The sequence below is a fragment of the Mus pahari genome, chromosome 14 (assembly GCF_900095145.1).
Source record: "Mus pahari chromosome 14, PAHARI_EIJ_v1.1, whole genome shotgun sequence".
Classification (NCBI taxonomy): domain Eukaryota; kingdom Metazoa; phylum Chordata; class Mammalia; order Rodentia; family Muridae; genus Mus; species Mus pahari.
Window position 1 is genome coordinate 68,413,926 of NC_034603.1, and position 18,440 is coordinate 68,432,365.

The 18,440-nt window shown below is 51.7% G+C and overlaps 1 protein-coding gene across 2 annotated transcripts; it reads right to left on the minus strand.

Annotated features, from left to right (window-relative positions):
* Positions 1 to 1,043: 1,043 nt before the first annotated feature.
* Positions 1,044 to 15,249, minus strand: Cavin1 (caveolae associated protein 1). 2 transcript variants are annotated; one of them, XM_021212305.1, is made up of 2 exons: positions 14,352 to 15,249; positions 1,044 to 3,656 (listed from the first exon to the last, which is right to left on the minus strand). In XM_021212305.1, the coding sequence occupies exons 1-2, from the start codon at positions 14,826 to 14,828 to the stop codon at positions 2,955 to 2,957; spliced, it is 1,179 nt and encodes a 392-aa protein (XP_021067964.1). In that variant the 5' UTR covers positions 14,829 to 15,249; the 3' UTR covers positions 1,044 to 2,954. The 2 variants fall into 2 exon arrangements, with proteins under 2 accessions (XP_021067964.1, XP_029402333.1); XM_029546473.1 differs by lacking the exon at positions 1,044 to 3,656 and adding an exon at positions 8,363 to 8,699 and having other exon boundaries at positions 14,352 to 14,980.
* Positions 15,250 to 18,440: the final 3,191 nt, after the last annotated feature.

Genomic DNA, 18,440 nt, shown 5'->3' on the forward strand with positions numbered 1-18,440 from the left:
GTAAAGTGACATTAACAGGATCCCTGGGCAGATAGTTTCCCTATTTGATCGTCTCAGTGTAACTGTTGGAATTAATGCCAATGACCAGTTGGTGGAAGATACCCTTGGTTTGTGACTCCTGGAAGATGGGAGCATGAACAGCCGGGAGGCTCTGACTTTTCAGTATCAGTGTCCATTTCTTTTGGTGGGAAGCCAACCCTTTCCGGAGGACTTAGAACCCTAGCTTTGTGGACTCTGCTGCTGGAGGCCCGCACAGAGGAACGCATGTGCAGCTCGTAAGAACTCAGCCTGCTTGAGGTAGTAGCGTAAGGGTGGGGTGCAGCCCAGAAATGACATTACTTTTACAAGGGGCATCCTTCCTGAGATCCTGAGACGGTCAGAACCCACAGGATGTCAAAAGCCCCATTGTTCCAGGAAGTGCATCACTTGCAGGCAGGGTACATTTGGTCCAATGAGAGGTGGCCAGACAACAAAATAGATGCTTAACGCAGGGTTGCTGGGGCATGAATACTGATGTGTGGGTACAACTGGTGCGTGGATGTACGCCCTTTCCTTCTCTCATGTGCAGTCCTCTGGGGCGGTCTCTCATCCCCATTCTCCTCCAGGCCTATGATTGAGGTGGAGGAGCATCTGAAGGATAAGGCCCCGGCTGTGGGGAAGTAGATCCAGGCAGGACCCACACTGCTGACTTCAACCTTTAAACAGTTGGTGCAGCCAGACTGTTTGGCCACTTGTGCACTGTGTGACCTTAGACACGTCACTGTTTCCTCTGCTCTGAAGGTAATGATGGGATCTACCTCAGGGCACTACCAGGTCAAGCAAACAACTGTACAACACAACATTAAGAAGTGTGTGGAGAATGCTCAATATTTTAGCTATTGTTATCTACCTCTGCAACCCCAGCCCCACTCTAGGAAGCTCCCTCTTTCCATCCCTCCCTCCCTCCCTCCCTCCCTCCCTCTTCTTTCCCCCTTTCACTCCTGGTTCCCCTTAGTCCTACGACACCCTCAGCAACTGCTTTGGACAATATAACCCCACACAAGTCCTTTTAGAAAAGCAGGTTTATTGGTCCGGCTGCTCACCAGAACACAGCAACTCAAGGGACTCCCCTAGAGCCCACAGGAAACTGCATCTGCCCACAACATTAGCCCATCAGCACAGGGGACCTCATCCTACACTCGCCCGCCCTCCTCAGCTTCTCTGTCTCCAATCATTCAGAGGAGGGAAGGGGACCAAGAAAAAAAAAAAGGAAAATTAAAAATAAAAAATAAAAAGCAAAGCTTTGTATTGTATAAAAGGTTTGTGGTTTCCATCCCTTCCCCACCCCGAAATATCAATGAGCTGCAATTCTAAGAAGCAGGGAATACACGTAGGTGGGGAGAAGGAAGTAGCCTGTAGCTATCATCTGGGGGAGGTGTTGTCTCTGCTCTTGACCAGCCTCTAATGGGGGAAACCGATGTGTCCTCGGGAGAAAACCTGGTCAGTAACTATAAAAAAGCAAGCCTTGGACAAGAAGCTGCACCCCACTCTCCCCAACTTTCAGGTAAAGGTGCCCCCAAAGGCAAGGGACGCAGGGAGGTCTTGGCAGGCTCTCTACAGCTTCACATTAGGGACCGATTCATGGTAGAAGCAGCTGGGAGGGAGTTAGGGCGGGCAAGCCAGCGGGTCTCCAGCTTCCAGCTAGGAATCTCTGCTCCAGCAGCACCTTGCTGGCCCCAGCTGCCAGCGCTCCACAGCTCGCTGCTGCCCCCTGCTGGAACCCTAATTTTCCGGGCTTGGAAAAAAACGAGGCTTCCCAGAAGGCAGTTCCCAGATTCTGGAAGAGCATCCAATCAGGCTTACCTCTCTTCGGAACACACTTTCTAGAACTGACTGCCCTCCTGACCTGGAAACTGCCCTGCTGTCTTGAGATCCTACCAAAGCAGGACTCTCGTCTTGAATTTCTTTGTGTTGTTAACAAGGGCATTTCTTTCTAATTCCATTTCAACCCTCTCCTCACTTCCTTTCTCTTCCCAGAGAATACTCACGTGCTCCTGTGTGCAGGTTTTGTAGTTTTGTAAATACGTCCCTCTCCCCACACACCTACCACCCTTTCCCAGGCTCTACCTGCCTCCTGCATACTTTGGTGGGGCCTTTATCCACCAAACACTCTCTCTGCCTTTATCCCACCCTATTGCCTTGGGTTCCTCCAAAGACCCTCAGGTCGTCCAGTGGGCCACCTCTGGGCAAAGGTCTCTCTACACACATTTTGTCTTCGTGGTACTTTGAATTGCCCACCCCCTCCTAAGCTAGGGCTCGATCAGTGATACACCCCCTGCCACCTCTTCTTATTTTGAAACTGCGTCTGGCTAAATTGCTCGTGCTGGCTTTGAGCTCACTCTGCAGCCCAGGCAGGCCTTGAACTTACAAGTCTCCTGCCTCAGCCTCTCAGGGAGAGCAAGCTGGCACTAGAAAGCGGCCCCTACAAGGGTTGTCTTTAGGATTTGCTCTTTCCTCTTGCAGAAATGTGGGCTTTGGAGTCTCCCCGGGTGAGGAAAAGGAGAAACAGCTCAGGAAGCAGGGTGGTGCAGCTGAGTATGAAGCTGTGTTGGGGAGGGGCCGAGGGGCCTAACTAGGGAACTAAGAAAAAGCATCCTGGACCAAGACAACCAGGACATGGGTCACTCTTCCCATATCCCACCCAGACTGTGTCCAAACTGAGGCTGTCGCTGGCGAGAGACCATCTCCCCTCGGTCTAAGGCCTGTGCTTTGGAGGGCTGCTCTTCCGGGGAGATGTGTATTCCCCCACCCCCCCCGGTTTAAGAAAAAAAAAAAAAAAAAAGCCCAACCAGACTGGGGCTTAGAATGCAAAAGAGAAAGTTTGAAAAGGGAAAGGCGGTGTGGGCAGGGGTGGGGGAATCAGAGGGCAGCAGGGTCAGGCGCCGGCCTCCAGGGCAGAGCCCCGCGAGTCCTGCTCAGTCGCTGTCGCTCTTGTCCACCAGGACGGCGTCCGACTCCTCGGTGATCTCCAGCAGCGTGTGCACGTCGGGGCTGCTCCCGCGCAGCAGGTCAGTGGCCTCGCCGCGCTCCGCACCAACCTCGTCGTCCTCGGGACCCACCTCCACCATCTCGGTGGCCTTCAGCACCTCCACCTCGCCCTCGCGGATCTTCTTGACGTGGAAGGTGAAGGGCGGCACCTTGTAGACTGCGGTCTTGGAGCGCGCATACACCACGTGGTCGGGCGTGAAGGACTTGCGCAGCTTGTCGCGCGATGTCTTCAGCTTCTCGCGTCGCTCCACGGGCACCAGGCGCGTGCCCAGTTTGTTCATGCGCTTCTCTAGTGTGTGCCGCGTCTTCTCCAGGTTCTCCTTAGTCTTCAGGCGCGTCTTCTCTAGGTTCTCGCGCGTGCGCACCTTGGTCTTCTCCATCTTCTCCTTGGAGAAGGCCTTCTTGAAATCGTCCACGCGCCGCAGGCCGCTGCGCTTGATGCGCTCGGCGCGGGACTCCTCGATCACCTCCTCCACTTCCACCGCCTCATCAGACGACAGCTCGATCGCCGCGGTGTCATCCTCGGGCCGCTCGCCCTCGCCCAGCTCGTCACCCTCCTTCTCTGGCAGCGCCTCCGTCTCTTTCAGCGACTTGCTGACGCTCAGTTTGGCCGGCAGCTTGACTTCATCCTAAGAGGAGAACAGAGCCAAGATGAGAAATGCCACTGGAGAGGGCAGAGCGAGGACTGGATGAGACCCCCTGGTGAAGCTGAATAGGGTGCTGGCGATTCTGGGGAGAGCATGGGGGTACCTATGTGGTGAGGGTGAAATCCACTAGACTTGTTCACTCTCGAACACACCAGTGCCTGGTACGGAACTGGTCACGACCAGTCTGTCGAATGGCCCTAATACAGACAGCACGCGGAGAGAGCAAAGCTTCGGGATCAGAAACTGATCACCATTATGATTACACTAAATATTTCCAGGGACCCTCAAACCCTTGCACACTATGACTACCGCTGTGATTGCTTTAAACCGCTGTGACTTCGGAAGAGACAGCTTAACTTTGGAAATAGCAGAGCGCCCTCTGGTGCCCTAATTTACACGCTGTCCCAAACGGGACAAAAAACAAAACAGTTTGGGAGAGTTTAGAAGTTGAATCCTCCAGGGGATAGGCACAAAGCCGACGACCCGCGACCCCCATCCCCGCCCCCACCCCCCGCCCCTACACCAGCGGCGTAGCTTTAAGCTCAAGTAATGGAAGTTTGTTCTTGGGATTTTAACCAGTTTGGGGGAAGGAGAGCTCTGCCTACAGCAGACCATTTCCATCCTTGATTTTCTAATACTGGCGGAACTCCAAGGATCTGTTTTCTCCCCAGTCTGAACATTTCTTCTGGTTCTGTTTTCTCTGCCCTGGAATAGAAGGGAGGGTGGCTATTCTAGTCTCGTCCTGTTTCCCAGGCCAGAGTTTAAAGAGCCAGGCACGGGGAGGCTGGTTTTCCCATCCAGGACTGCCTAGAACTCTAGAACTCTAAAACTCTAAACTAGCTCTTAGCTCCTCTCTTACTCTCAGAGACCCTAGCACCAATCCTAGTCTTGATTCTGTGGACATTTTTTTTTAATAACCTGACTTGTGATCAACAGTTCATCATTTTACGGTTCCCCCAACATACCACTACCAAAGAGTAGTCGTGGGTGCACATAGAACAGAAACAAGCCTGACCCAGATCACCAATGGGAGATCCGAAAATGGCCCAGACTCGCTTTAGGTCTTTAAATCCAAGGAATAAGGGAGGAGGGCACATTTTTTTTCCAAAATGTTTTCTCCAGGTGAGTTTCCAGAATTATAAGAAAATCCCATCTCCCAAGAAAGCAACATAAATTCATTCTTCCCATAAACAGATACGCACACACACACAAACACACACACACACACACACACGAAAAGGATACACAGAGACACACACATCTATTCATAGGCTACATGAAATCTTTATACCACCTGCTACAGAAATCCCTTTCCCATCCCCAATCCCTTTCCTATTCCCTCCCATTCACATCCCCTAGGGTTTCCTGGTTTACACTAGAAACTAGGAACACCTCCTCCCAACTTCCTTCCCTCCTTTTCAATAACATTAGCAGGAACAAAAAGGGAATACCGTCTCCACTTCATCTCCCAACTGGGCACCAGCTCTGTCGGGCACCAAGCCACCTCACGCTATCTATTACACTACTACACCTCCCAGCAGGCAAGGTAGCCGGAGCACAAGGCATGCTGGGATTTGTAGTCTCCACCTGCCACAAGTGGGGCTTAGTCCTACCACTGGAATCCTAGGGCATAAGCCATCCTTTTGCCTCTTATTCACTGAGGCACTGAAGGAATGCTTTCCTTGTACCGAGTGTAGGAAAGCCCCAGCCTCTCCCAGCATTCCTTCTGACTTCAGTAGTACCCTTTGAGTCTCTTGCAATCATTTTGTCTGTGCCCAGAGACTTCTATCAAGACTGACATCATGCACATCATCTTAGGACTGTCTAGGATGAAACCCTCTGCCACCTTTTCCATGCCTCTCAACTCAGATTTACGTGTAGTACCTATGTAGATAGAGAAAGATAGATAGGGAGAGAGAGAGAGAGAGAGAGAGAGAGAGAGAGAGAGAGAGAGAGAGAGAGAGAGAGAATCTCTTGGCCCAGGCATGGTGGTGCATTTGCAGGTCTTTGATCTCAGTACTNGAAACCCTCTGCCACCTTTTCCATGCCTCTCAACTCAGATTTACGTGTAGTACCTATGTAGATAGAGAAAGATAGATAGGGAGAGAGATAGGGAGAGAGAGAGAGAGAGAGAGAGAGAGAGAGAGAGAGAGAGAGAGATTCTCTTGGGCCAGGCTTGGTGGTGCATTTGCAGGTCTTTGATCTCAGTACTAAGCCAGCCTGGTTTATAAAGTGAGATCCAAGCCAGCCGGGACTACACACAGTGAGAATCTGTTTAAAAAAATTGTTTTTCACCTCTTAAGTACCAGACTGAAAGCCTACCCATATCTCACCAAAGAGTGAAAAAGAACACACACACACACACACACACACACACACACACACACACACACACACTTTTTTACTAAGGTCCCTCAATCCCACAATATGAATGGAATAAAAGGTAGGAAAGAGTCTTGGTTCCTGGAGGACAAATTCCTGCCCCACCCCCACCCCTACCCCCGTGACTCTCCTCCTGTCCCACCCTAACCCCTGAAGATGGAGCTAGCTGGGTTTTCTGGCCTCTAACTTCTAGATAAAGGTCTTGGCCAGCTGAGCTCAGAAAAGAAGGCTAAGGAGAACACTACAGGCTTTCTTCTGCCTTCCCCAACTTCCAGTGTTGGGGAGTGGTCCAAGGGAGGAGAAGTTTATGCCTTTTCCAAGAAAAGGGCCTGGGAAATGTAACCTTCTTCATGATGGGCTTCCCCGGGGCTGATGGCTTCTACCAGTGGTACTGTCTTCTGGATGGAAGGCTGGGAGCTGGGCAAGAAGAAAGAACTTGGCCTGAGTCCCTGCACGACGTCCTACAGGCTGGCTCTGATCACAGTACATCACCATTAGCTTTTCCCTCCATTAATGGATTTCTCATTTCCACCCCCATTTCCAAGCCAGGCTTCCCTCATGACTCACAGCCTTGGAGTGCTGTGTTGGGCCCACCCAGTCGGCCGGTTGCTACAACAGCCAGCAACACAATTCAAATGCACCTCCCCTTACTCTGAGCACCCAGGCCAGGCACCTTTGTCTCACCCCTGTGGGTCTGGCAGAGTGATTAGGGCAACGGAGGGGCCTTGTGGAGAGCAAGAAGGGAAGGCTCTGCTTGTTCCGATTTCCCGTTTGTATTAAACAAAACCACCACTCCCAACAGGCTTGGTTTCCAGAGTTACCTTTAATGACCAGGTCTGAACAAAAGCATTCACGGCTTCCCCAGCCCCTGCCAAGCACACATAGCTAATTCCCCAAGCCAGGAAGGCACCAGGCCAGGGCAGAGGTAAGGAGGCCCTCAGGGAGCTCCCCACGACTTACACTTCACCTCCCAACCCTGCTGCAGACAGTGAGACCCCTCTGGCTTAGAAATGTCACTATAAGATTATAATCTACTGGGCATGGCAGCACATGCCTTTAATCCTCAGGAGGCAGAGGTAGGTGGATCTCTGTGAGTTCAAGGCCAGCCTGGTCTACAGAGAGAGTTCCAGGACAGCCAGGGCTGTTACACAGAGAAAGAAACCCTGTCTCAGGAAAAGAAAAAAAAAAAAGGATAGATTATATTATTATAACTGAGCACCCATTATGCCCTTGGCATTTTTTATTTGTTAGACAGGAGGGCAAGTATCAGCTAGCTGGGGGTAAGAGCTTCTCTTGACACAGTGCTAACCAGGTCTATCGATATGATGCTGAGAAAGACACTGGAGAGCATGTAGATGAGGCTACATTGTGGCGAAGAAGATGCCTCATGAAGAAGAAATGAAAAGGGAGTCCTAAAAGCCCAAGACCTCTGCTTCCGGTTACCCAGATAAGGCAAGAAGGTGCTTTCTTTATAGCTCCCTCAGCAGCGAGGACATTGTTCCCAAGAGGAACAGAATTGACTCTCAGGAAGGTGGCAGGGCCTCTGTTATTTAGGACGGCTCCGAAGAACCCCATAAACAATAACACAGCATACCTATAGTATTAAATTTTCACGAGGGAGGTGGATGGGGAAAACAATCCTCAATGGTTCCTTAGGGGAATGACCATGGAGAAAGGAAGAGAAGAAAAGCAGAGAAGCTGTCTGTGTGGGGGGGGGCAGCTAAAATGTCCTCCCTTCGGGCCTCTCTGAGCTGGCAGCTTTGGGGTGCCCCACCCAAGGTAGGATCTGGCAAACCTAAGGGATCCCTTTGCAAAACATTTTCTAAAAGAAAATGGAAAAAAAAAAAAAAAGTAAGTGTAAATGTTTTCCTCAGCTACGGTGAGTGGGTGAAGAGGGCAGGGAACAACTCCCAGGCCTGGGCCTCATGAAGGCCCCCCCTCTCCAAAGAGGCTTGGAGCCAAGCTGGCTGGACCCTGAGGGGTAGGGCGTGAGGGGGCAGGGAATCGAGAACTAGAAGACACACCCAGTTTCATGCAGCTTCATGCAGGGCAGCCTTCGGGCACAGCTCAAGTCTGGCGCTGGGCAAGCGACAATTTAAAGAGAAATCAAGGGGATACAGTTTTGTGATCGAGCATTTGCTTAACAAGCAGGGAGTTCTGGGGTCCATCCGCAGCACCGGGAGAGCAAAACATCCCCACCCCATCCCCAAGGAGGGGAGAAACCCCCTCCTCACCCTCTGCCCCCACCACACACACAAAACACTTGCCTGAGCACTGCAAGAATACAAGCATTTTCCAACACTCATTGCCAGCCCATAATGGACAACAGCTTGAAAGGACAGGCCATGAAGGCACTGACTTTCATCAAATGAATAGCCAATAGGAACCGGGAGGGACACCCTGTGCCCATCGGGCCCCGTGTCCCAGGAGATCCTAGATACTCCCACCAGCCGTTGGCTCTTCTGGGGTGGATCGGAGCCCAGGCTCTGGGTAATAGGGCAGTGGGTTGGGCATCTGCTCAAAGGCTGGGCGGTCAGACACTGATTCAGGCTTCAGGTGAAAGGGCTCAGTCTCAGGCAGGAGGTCAAGAGGCACGATCTTGGGTGTGGCTGGGCCAGAGGGTGCATTCGGCTTCTTCTTGGGCTAAGATGAGGAAAAGGGGTTTAAATGGCACTTGGGATGGATGCAGGGAGGTTGACAGAAAGAAGGCCTCTATGGCACGCAAAGTGGGGTCTGGTTAAAGAGGGAGAGGCCCCGGAATGAATTAGGGTGTGCCGAAAGCACATTTGAAACGCTTCTTTAGAAGGGCCCTAGGGCTGGAAGGGGTGGGACAAATCCGAGCCCATGAATTAATAAACACAGCTTCAACTGAACCCCCTTCCACCTCCTTCCTGTCTTCCAGAATGTTCCTTAGTCCTCTCCTTTGACTCACACCCTCTGTTGTCATGCCACTGTTCTGCACAAGATGGTCATGGCTACTGAGGGGCTGGGGAGAAAGGGGAGAGAGACCGCCAGGCATGGAGAAGGACTGTGTTTGAGACCAGTTGGTAAATCCCAGCAGGAAGGCTTGTCTGAGTAGAAGAGACACACACTCCCTTCCTTCTTGTTATTCCCCAAGGCAGGGTGGGCCTGCCTGGGTGCCACCCTGGATCAGAAAAGGGACAGGCATACAAGAGGGACACTCTGGCTACTTCCCTTTTGGTTGCGTTCCTAACTCCTGCTTCTTTTCCTTTCCAGGGCTTACACTATCAGACACTATAACACAGAGAGAAATCAGAATCTAAAATCAAGCTGTCTTCAGGACAGGTGGGCCTACGGGGTCCCCAGGGGCAGCTTCTGACCCTCTCCAGAGCTCACACTCTTGCTTTGGACAGTCAGAACTTGGGAGAGGGACAGTTGGGGGAAACAGCAGACTCAGACAATAGCGGTGTTCAGTAAGGCACGTAAAACTCCAAAGTAGCAACAGGTCCCAGCCTGCAGAGTCCAGGGAAGACGCAGGAGCGTCAGGGAAGTGGGTGGAAAATGACTCTCCTAGAAAGGACACCTAAGCCAGGGACACCCCTGGCTGACCTGGAGCTTACTTCTTACCCCAGGTACCTTCTCCCCCTGCTCTCCTGTGTCTGGGTAACACCCGTCTTTGCTTCTATTTCAGCCGCTCCTGGCCATCAATAATCCACAGCTGGCCACTGGTAACTGACATAGCACATGTGTCTACACATATACACACACACACCACCACCACTACCACCACCACCACAGTGCACCCCAATAAGGAACAATAGACCCAGGTTCTTACCCAGTTTGCCCAGTCAGTGTCTCCTGTAGCTCAGGTTGATCTCAAACTGGCTATGTAGCTGAGAGGGACCTTAAACGTCTAATCCTCCTGCCTCCTCTGCCTGAGTACTGAGATTACAGGCACATGGCCACCCAGCTAATCTATGTGGCGCTAGAGATGAGTCCCAGGGCTGTAGCACGCTAAGCAAGTACTCCAGCCACCAAAGCGAGAGTCCTAGCCCCTGTTGGCTTGTTCGGGGTGGTGGTTGTTGCTTTGAGAGGGTCTCCCTAAGTAGCCCAGGTTGATCTCAAACTCACAATCCTGCTTCCATAGCGTCCAGAGAGCTTGGAGGCCAACTGTGCACTGCCACACTCAGCTGGCCCCAGTTTTAACGTTACCTCATCGCTTAAGTGACAACAGGCATGTAACTTCCCCTGGTCTGGGCCCCAGCTTCCTAAGACACACAATGGAGAGGACGAAGCTGGTTATCGTCTAGCTCGGAGGGCCAGAGCCACAGATGGATGAAATATTCACATGGGTGGTGTTTTGTTTAGCTTTGCTACCCCGCCTAAGCTCCAGGAACGGGCTGCCCTACCCTCATCTCTGAGGTTGTAGCTTAGTGGCGTGCTACCCTGTCCCCTCTTGCTGCCAGCTGTCGGCTTTATACCCTTGTCTCATCTTTTTTGAACTTGGACTTTTACAATAGTTTTAAAACGGGGAGGTGTCGGTGGGCAGATAGTAAGATTTCCTTCAGTCCTAGGAATGCCCCTAAAAATACCCTCTCTGCTTTGGATTGCACGACTAAGGAAAACAGCCCAAAGCCATCCCTTAGGCTTGGTAGACACACACCACAGGGATGAGGCTAAGGGGGTAAAAGGGAGCAGAGCAACAAGCTGCAAGTATTTTTAGATAAAGGTTTAGGGTTCTTCTAGAGAAAGGTACCCATGATCCACCGGGAGCACAGGAAGGAAGGAATTAAAGGCTGGTGAAGTTTTGAGGAGAAGCCAGCAAGCCCTCGTTCCAGCCATACTGTTCTCTCCTTTAGTGTCTGTGAGCAATCTGATCTCTTCAGGGCTTCTGGGTCCTCTCCCCGAGCCCGAGGAGCAAATCCAAAGGGTATCAGCTTTGCCTCATCCAAACTAGCCCACCTTTGCGGGGTAGAGGGCAACAGTAAATCACTTTGCCTAAGGCACTTTGAGCAAAAAGTTACAATGTCCAGAGTCTTTGTTTCCATTTTGTCTCGCCTTCTAGATTCTAATCTAGGCTGGAAGTGTCAGAATTTTCACTGTAACGAGTGGCTGTGTGGATTTCGGCTTGCCTGGCTTGCATGGTGTTTTAGCCGCCTCCATCTGCACAAATTACCCAGACTTCCCAGAGGCCCCCAGTCTACAACCTTTAGACTTCACTACCCTGCCCAGTAGTGGTGGCACACACCTTTAATGGCAGCACTCAAGAGGCAGAGGCAGGTGAATCTATCTCTGAATTCGAAACCAGCCTGGTCTACAGAGGGAGTTCCAGAACAGCCAGAGCTGCACAAAAAGAAAGAAACAAGCAAGCAAGCAAGCAAAAAAAAAAAAAACTCTGTCTCAAACAAAACAAAATAATAATAACCAAAGAATTCACTTCTCCCCCTCACTAGCTGTCGCCTATAACTCTTACCATAGAGGACCTAATGAGACACCAAACTGCTTGCTTTCGTTGATAGCCACACTAGGGATTCCCCACACCAGGAATATGGCACGTGTAGCTAGACATCCTGATCCCACCACTGAGACACCCAGACCCTTGGGGTCCGTCTTCTACATGATCCCCTTTGTCATATCAAGACTTCCCACACGTAGAGGGGGGGGCGTAGAACCTCCTTTCTGTTTTCCCTCTAAAAACTCATATCATCTGGGAGCCCTTTTCCAGTCAGTGCCCCCACCTCCACTCCCCACCCCTGCCTGCCTTGCTCTCTCTGCCTGGCCATCTCCTTATCCTGAGTTTCCCATAAACTCTGCCGCCCCCAGTCTTCCCTATTAGGGCCTGCCAAGACACACGGCTATTTTTACCCTATTCTTTTCTCAGACCATGGATCTCTGCAGACCCGGGAGGAGAGCAGGCTGCTTTCCTCCAGCATGGGAGGCTCCACCCCCTCACCCCACCTGGAACATCCTTGGGGCAGCTCAGGGAAGTTCTGCAACTCTGAGCCCCATCCCATGTCCTGGAAGCTGGGTCCTTACCTCTGAGCTTGTCCCTGTCACTTAAGTGTCTCCTCCTTTCTTTTCAGATTTATTTGTTTTTTAAAATTTTGCCTGTATTCATGTCTGTGCAGAACATGTGTGCAGCACCCTTGCTGAGGCAGAAGAGGGTGTTGGACCCCCCTGGAACTGGAGTTAGGTTGTTGTTAGCCATCATGGGGGTGACTGGTTCTCTGGAAGGGCACCCAGTGCTGTTTATGACTGAGCCATCTCTCCACTCCCAGTCCCAAGCCACTCTCCCTTAACTCTGCCCTCCCCACTCACTGGCTTGGTGTTTCAGATGTAGTCAAAGCCATCTAGTGAGTGCCCCACCCCACTGCACTAGTCAGATAGTAATGACTGTCAAATGCTGGAGATGGAACAGAACAGAGAGGACGATGACCGCAGCAGATAAGTCGTCCACCCACTGGACACTTGTCCTTTCTCTCAGAATCACCCTCCTCAGCCTACAGGGAGGTTTACCTCCAGGTTGAGAATGTCCCCAGACTGCACAACCTGGGACATTTAAAAGGAGAAAGTCTCCTGTCCAAATTCCTTGTGACAAGCACAGAAAGAGAGAGAGCGAGCTAGCTGGCTTCTCTTTCCCTAAACATCATCTGTGTGGCAAGGGCCACACAAGTCTCAAAAACAACCCACAGGACCCACACCTCCTGCTTCCAAGCAGTTAGACTGAGTAGAAACAGCTTTCTAAGTAAACACTGTCCTCCTACCCAGTGGGTGCTATAAATGGGAGACGCAAAGCTTTTTCTGTTTGTTTTAGACTGGGTTGTGTTACATGTCCCAGGCTGCTTTGGCCTCTGGAATGATGGAGCCCCGGGTAAGCACCAGTGGGGCAAATCTTTTTGCAGCCCCTTGAGTACCTTAGCAGTATGTAGAGGCAGGAGCTGGGAACAGGCCTGTTCTGCCTCTGGCCTACCACCAAGGATCCCAAGAATACAACTGTTCCGTTCTTTCCCGGTCACTGTCCCATCTGCATCGCTCATGGTTACTCTTAGGAAAACTAAGCTAAGGTCCTCATCTCACATCACATGGCTACTCTGGGGCATCTTTATCATGAAAATCTCCGAGCTTCCTTGAAGGTGGAGCACGTGGGAAAACTCGTCTTTTTTTTTTTTTTTTTTTTTTTTTCTTTTTCTTCCCCCATTCCCATCAGGAGCATAAACTAACCCTACAACCCTCACTCCTCTTAGGAGTGGAAGCATCAACTAGGCCCAAGCAGGAGGACGCAGGAGGAAGGATGGATGCAGGGCTCAGCACATTCCCTCCCAGGGAAAGAGCACTAATTCCACACTCCCCTTATCCTTACTCTCAAAGGGGTCAGGGATGGGGAGCGCAGAGACAAATCTGCATTGCACTGAGACTCTCAGATTCTTTAGGGATTAAGATATCACAGTTATATCCGGGCTGGAGAAACCCAGAAAGGTGCAAAGAAAGCAACGGGTGGAGCCCGAGTACGGCAGCCTCCACCCACCAGCACCTTCAGAGCTCGGGACACGGCCCCCGCAATCATGCGGGGGTGGGGTGATTCACTGCGCCCAGACCTCCCCACTCCCCACCTCCACCCTCCCCACTTACACTCCTAACGCCCACCCTACCTGCCCCACTCGCTACCAGCAGGCGCCAACGGCGCCCGCGCACTTCAAGACCCTAGGGAACTAAAAGTGCCTGGAGGCCAGGGCCAGATCGCGGCCTGGGGACATGCGTGGGTAGCCGAGGTTGGTGCGGGGGCGCGGGGATAATGTGGGGGGGCTGACGGTCGTGTCCCTTGCATGGCGCCCCCGCCACTGCGTGCCTGAGCCCTGAATCACCCGCTATATCGGGCCCTCAGCGCCGGAGGCCCCAGGTCCCAGGCCCCACCTTTAGTGCCTGCTTACAGAGGGGCATCCAAAGACCACCAGGGACCTCGGGCATTCCCTCCCTTCCCCCCCCCCAAAAAAAACTTTCTCCAAGTGGAAAGGCATTTGACAGAGACAAGCTGGGAGCATTCAGCGTTCCCAAGTCTAGCCCGCTAACTTTTCCGATAGGAGTTAGAGGGGAGGAGCCTGGGGAGGAAGGCGCAGGGTGCGCCCCTCTGTGAGCCCCAAGAGTTTGCCACTCCCTAAACCCCACTCCAGCTGGGTTCGCAGGAAGGAGGGAGGAGCTACTGACCGCTCTCACCAGGCCGGGCTGGCGGAGAGACGAGCCTCCGCTGGGTGTCTCCCACCCAGATCCCAGGCCGGGGCCTCAGGGGGTAGGGGGTGGTACCCCCAGCTCTGGGCGCGGTCCGCCCCGCGGGCTCACCTGGTAGATCATGACTTTGAAGTTGCGGCGCCTCAGCAGCTCCGCCTCGTTGACCTCCAGTTTCTTTATCTGGCCGGCCTGGCGCTCCAGGCTGCCGCGCACGGTCTTCACGTTGACGCTGACCTTGCGCACCTTCTCCAGCAACTTGCTCACGGTGTTGCTCGTGGTGGCGTGCGCTTTGCCCAGCTTGCTCAGCTCTCCCTGGATGCTCTGCACAGCGCCCTCCATCTCTGCCTGTCGCTCCTCCAGCTGGGCTTGGGTCAACTGGATCTGGTCAACGGCGCCGATGATTTTATCCAGAAGGCTCAGCACCAGCACACCGTTCACCTGGTCCGACTTGATCAGCTCGTCGGAGCCGGTCCCCGACGGCTCCTCCGTGGCCCGCGCCTCCCCTTGGGTGGGCTCCGGGCCCTCGGAGGAAGCATCGGGAAATCCGGAATACGGCCGCTCGACGATATGGAGCGTGACATCCTCCATGGCTTCCCGGAGCCGTGCGAGGCCGACCGGGTGGAACTGGAGCGGGAGACCCGGAGAGAAGGAGGAGCGAGAGACGGGACAGCGAGCAGGAGCCCAGAGCAGAGGAAACTCGAGCCACGTCCGTGCGCACCGGGACTCTAGCCAGAACTGTGGGGCGGGGAATCTGCGAGTTGCCCGGCTCCCAGACCAAACCCGGAGTCACGTCGGCCATTGGCTGGCCCCACCCCAGAAAGGGAGGAACCGGGGCAGGAGGGGAGACCAACCCCGGAGGGGCAGCGGAGGGGAACCCAAGAGCCGGGCGCCCCACCCTGTTCAGGATGGTTGGAATAGTTGGAACGGGAGTCTAGGGCCCCCCTTGGCAGTGGAGGCTGCGGCAGCAGGACTGGGGCGGAGGAATGTGAGCTGCGAAAAGGAATTAGGTCCTCGGAGTGTGCTCTACTCCTTCTCTTTCCTCACCCACAAACCCGCTCCAGCCTTTTAAGATCAAGCTGAGGTCCAAATGGCGGGTGAATTGGGTGTAAACGAGTATTTTGTGTCTATGCCTCATGTCCTCGGAGGATCCCTGCCCTATACAATCTTGGGGGTCCGCCCCATCGTCTATCTATACACTGAGTTACCACTGTCCCCCAAATCTTGTGGGGTTGTTAGTGAGAGGGAGGGAAGAGATGAAATGACAGAAAGGGTGACAGCCTACAAAGGGCCTCTAGGTTTCTCTTAGAATTGTCAGGACATGGCATGATTAAGCCGAGAAGTAAATTATAAAGTAAAAGCTTTTGGTCACGTTTCCCTGGGTCCCCTCCAGCAGATATCTAGCTAATTCTGACTCAGAGTATATGAGCGTCGGACTTGTTCTTCCCTTGGGTTCTCCGATAGTCAGGGAGATCACAGAGCCCCATCTCTTTACCTAGCAGAGAAAAGAAGGCCAAGAGGAGGCAGGTGGCTCTCCAGGGTTCACTCCAGGTTACTGTTGCCATCTGTTCTTAGCTCTAGGCCTCTGAACTCCACCGGTACTCAGAACCTTTCCCTGGGGCAGGAATTGGGGCAATGATAGCGATACTACCGAATGGGGAAGCGAACCATTTTCTTCATGGTGGACACCAAGGAGCTGGCAGTTTTGAGCAGGCGCAGAAAAGTCCTTAGCACAGAGGCCCTGCTCCCACATCTGGCCCTCAGCAATCCCTGGAGCCACCCCAATTCCCTTTCCCACAGAGATACTGAAAACCTTTTCCCTGCTTAGGAAACCAGGCTTGGGGTTCCCCGCCTGGATGGGCTCTCGGCAAAAGGTCACTTCTAGTCTGGTGTCCACCATCCTTAAGTTGAATGCTGTTCTGTGAGGACTCGAGGGTCGTCGATCTAATCAATTAATTCACCAATGTGTGGAGCAGATTGCCATATAGGGTATAGAACTTTAGGGACCACTGAATAAAACAGCAATCCCCCACCCCAACACGCCAATCGGTTTTCTCACTTGAGGTTAAAGAAGAGAGACCCTCAGGTGGGAGTGGTGACACAGGCCTTTAGTCCCAGCCATTGGGAGGCAGAGGCAGGCAGATCTCTGAGTTCGAGGCCAGCCTAGTCTATACAGTGAGATTCAGGATAGCCAGGGCTACACAGAGAAACCCTGTCTTGAAAGACAAAACAAAAAAAAAAAAGAGTGAACCTCTGCATACAATCGAATATTTGCTAGGTGTGTTGGAATACCCTTGATCAAAGCACTTGGAAGGCAAAAAGGCAGATATCTATGAGTTCGATACCATCTTGGTCCACATAGCTAGTTCCAGGCCAGCCAGAGTTATACCCTGATACCCTGTCTCAAAAACAAAACAAATGGGAAAATAAACAAACAAAAAAAACCTACATATTTTATAACCATTACAACTTTTTAAAAGAAAGTATGAAAGAAAGAAAGAAAGAAAGAAAGAAAGAAAGAAAGAAAGAAAGAAAGAAAGAGAAAAAGGGGGACTGGAGAGATGGCTCAATGGTTAGAGGTGCTTACTACTCTTGCAAAAGACCCAAGTGTGGTTCCCAATAACCACAGTTCCTCTGGGTCCAGAGAATCTGATGTCCTCTCTTCTGCCCTCCACTGGCACCTGCGCGCGCGCACACACACACACACACACACACACAGACACACACTAAATAAGTAAGTAAATAAATAAATAAAATAAATAATTTAAGGAAATTATAGCAATTTAAATTTTTTTCTATTAAGAACTGATAACGCTTTGAGAAAAAAGAGTGTCAGGAGAAAGCCTTACTGGACCTTCGAGCTATTTCTCTTCCTATATTTTCAGTATGGGGCGTGGTGGTGCACACCTTTAATCCCAGCACTCAGGAGTCAGAGGCAGGTGGTTTGAGTTTGAGTTTGAAGCCAGCCTGGTCTACAAAGCAAGTTCCAGGACAGTCAGGGCTGTTCTATAGGGAAACCCTGTCTGTCCCCAAAGACAAATAAACAAAAGAACAGGGCGCACAGAAGAGTTGGCTCATGAGTTAAGAGCACTGCTGCTCTTGCAGAGGACCAGATCCAGTTCCCAGCATCCACATGGTGATTGACAACCATCCATAACTGCAGGTTAGGGGATCTAGTGTCCTCTTCTGATTTCTGCCAGCCCTAGGCCGGCACATGGTGCACATGGTACACATACATCCACGCAAGGAGGATGTTCATAGGCACTAAACAAGTAAATCTTTTAAAAAATTAAAAGGTGTGTGTGTGTGTGTGTGTGTGTGTGTGTTCAGGTTTGCATGTGCAAAGTCAGAGGACAACTTTTGGGAGTCGGTTTGCTCCTTGTACCCTGAATATTTGGGATCGAACTCAGATCGTCAGGCTTGGTGGCCAGCACCTTTACCTGCCGTCTCCCCTACAGCCCCGAGCTACATTACTCAACAGGCAAGGAACAGATTGCAAACAGTACAACAAGCAAGCAACACAGCGGAATGAAGCCATAAATGTGTTGTTTTCTTTTGGATTTTAGGCATGCATCAACATGCCCAGTTATTTTTGTTCCTTGAGATAGGGTCTTGCCCAGTTGGCCTCTCACTCATGGTGATTCTCCTGCATCAGCCTCCAGAGTACTGGGACTGCAGACATGTGCCACCATACCCACTAAGGAAATTGCACTTCTTTTCCTATCCTAGTTATTAGTCTTCCCTCCCAGGAAGCCATTGTTAGTATTTTCCTCGGGAATTTTCTAGATCACATTTCTGCATACATGTGTGTTTAGTCATATATGCCTGTAATTTGAGCTTGTGAGAGTCCGAAGCAGGATGTTTGTGAGTTGGAAGCTAGCCTGGGCTACAATAGCAGGACCCTATTATTCTTTTAAAAATGGGGGGGGGGGCTGCAGAGATGGCTCAGTGGTTAAGAGCACTGACTGCTCTTCCAGAGGTCCTGAGTTCAAATCCCAGCAACCACATGGTGGCTCACAACCATCTGTAATAGGATCCGATGCCCTTTTCTGGGGTGTCTGAAGAGAGCAATGATGTACTCAAATGCATAAAACAAATAAATAACTCTTTAAAAAGAAAGAAAGAAAGAAAGAAAGAAAGAAAGAAAGAAAGAAAGAAAAGAAAGAAGAAAAAAGGAGGAGGAAGAAGAGGAGGAGGAGGAGG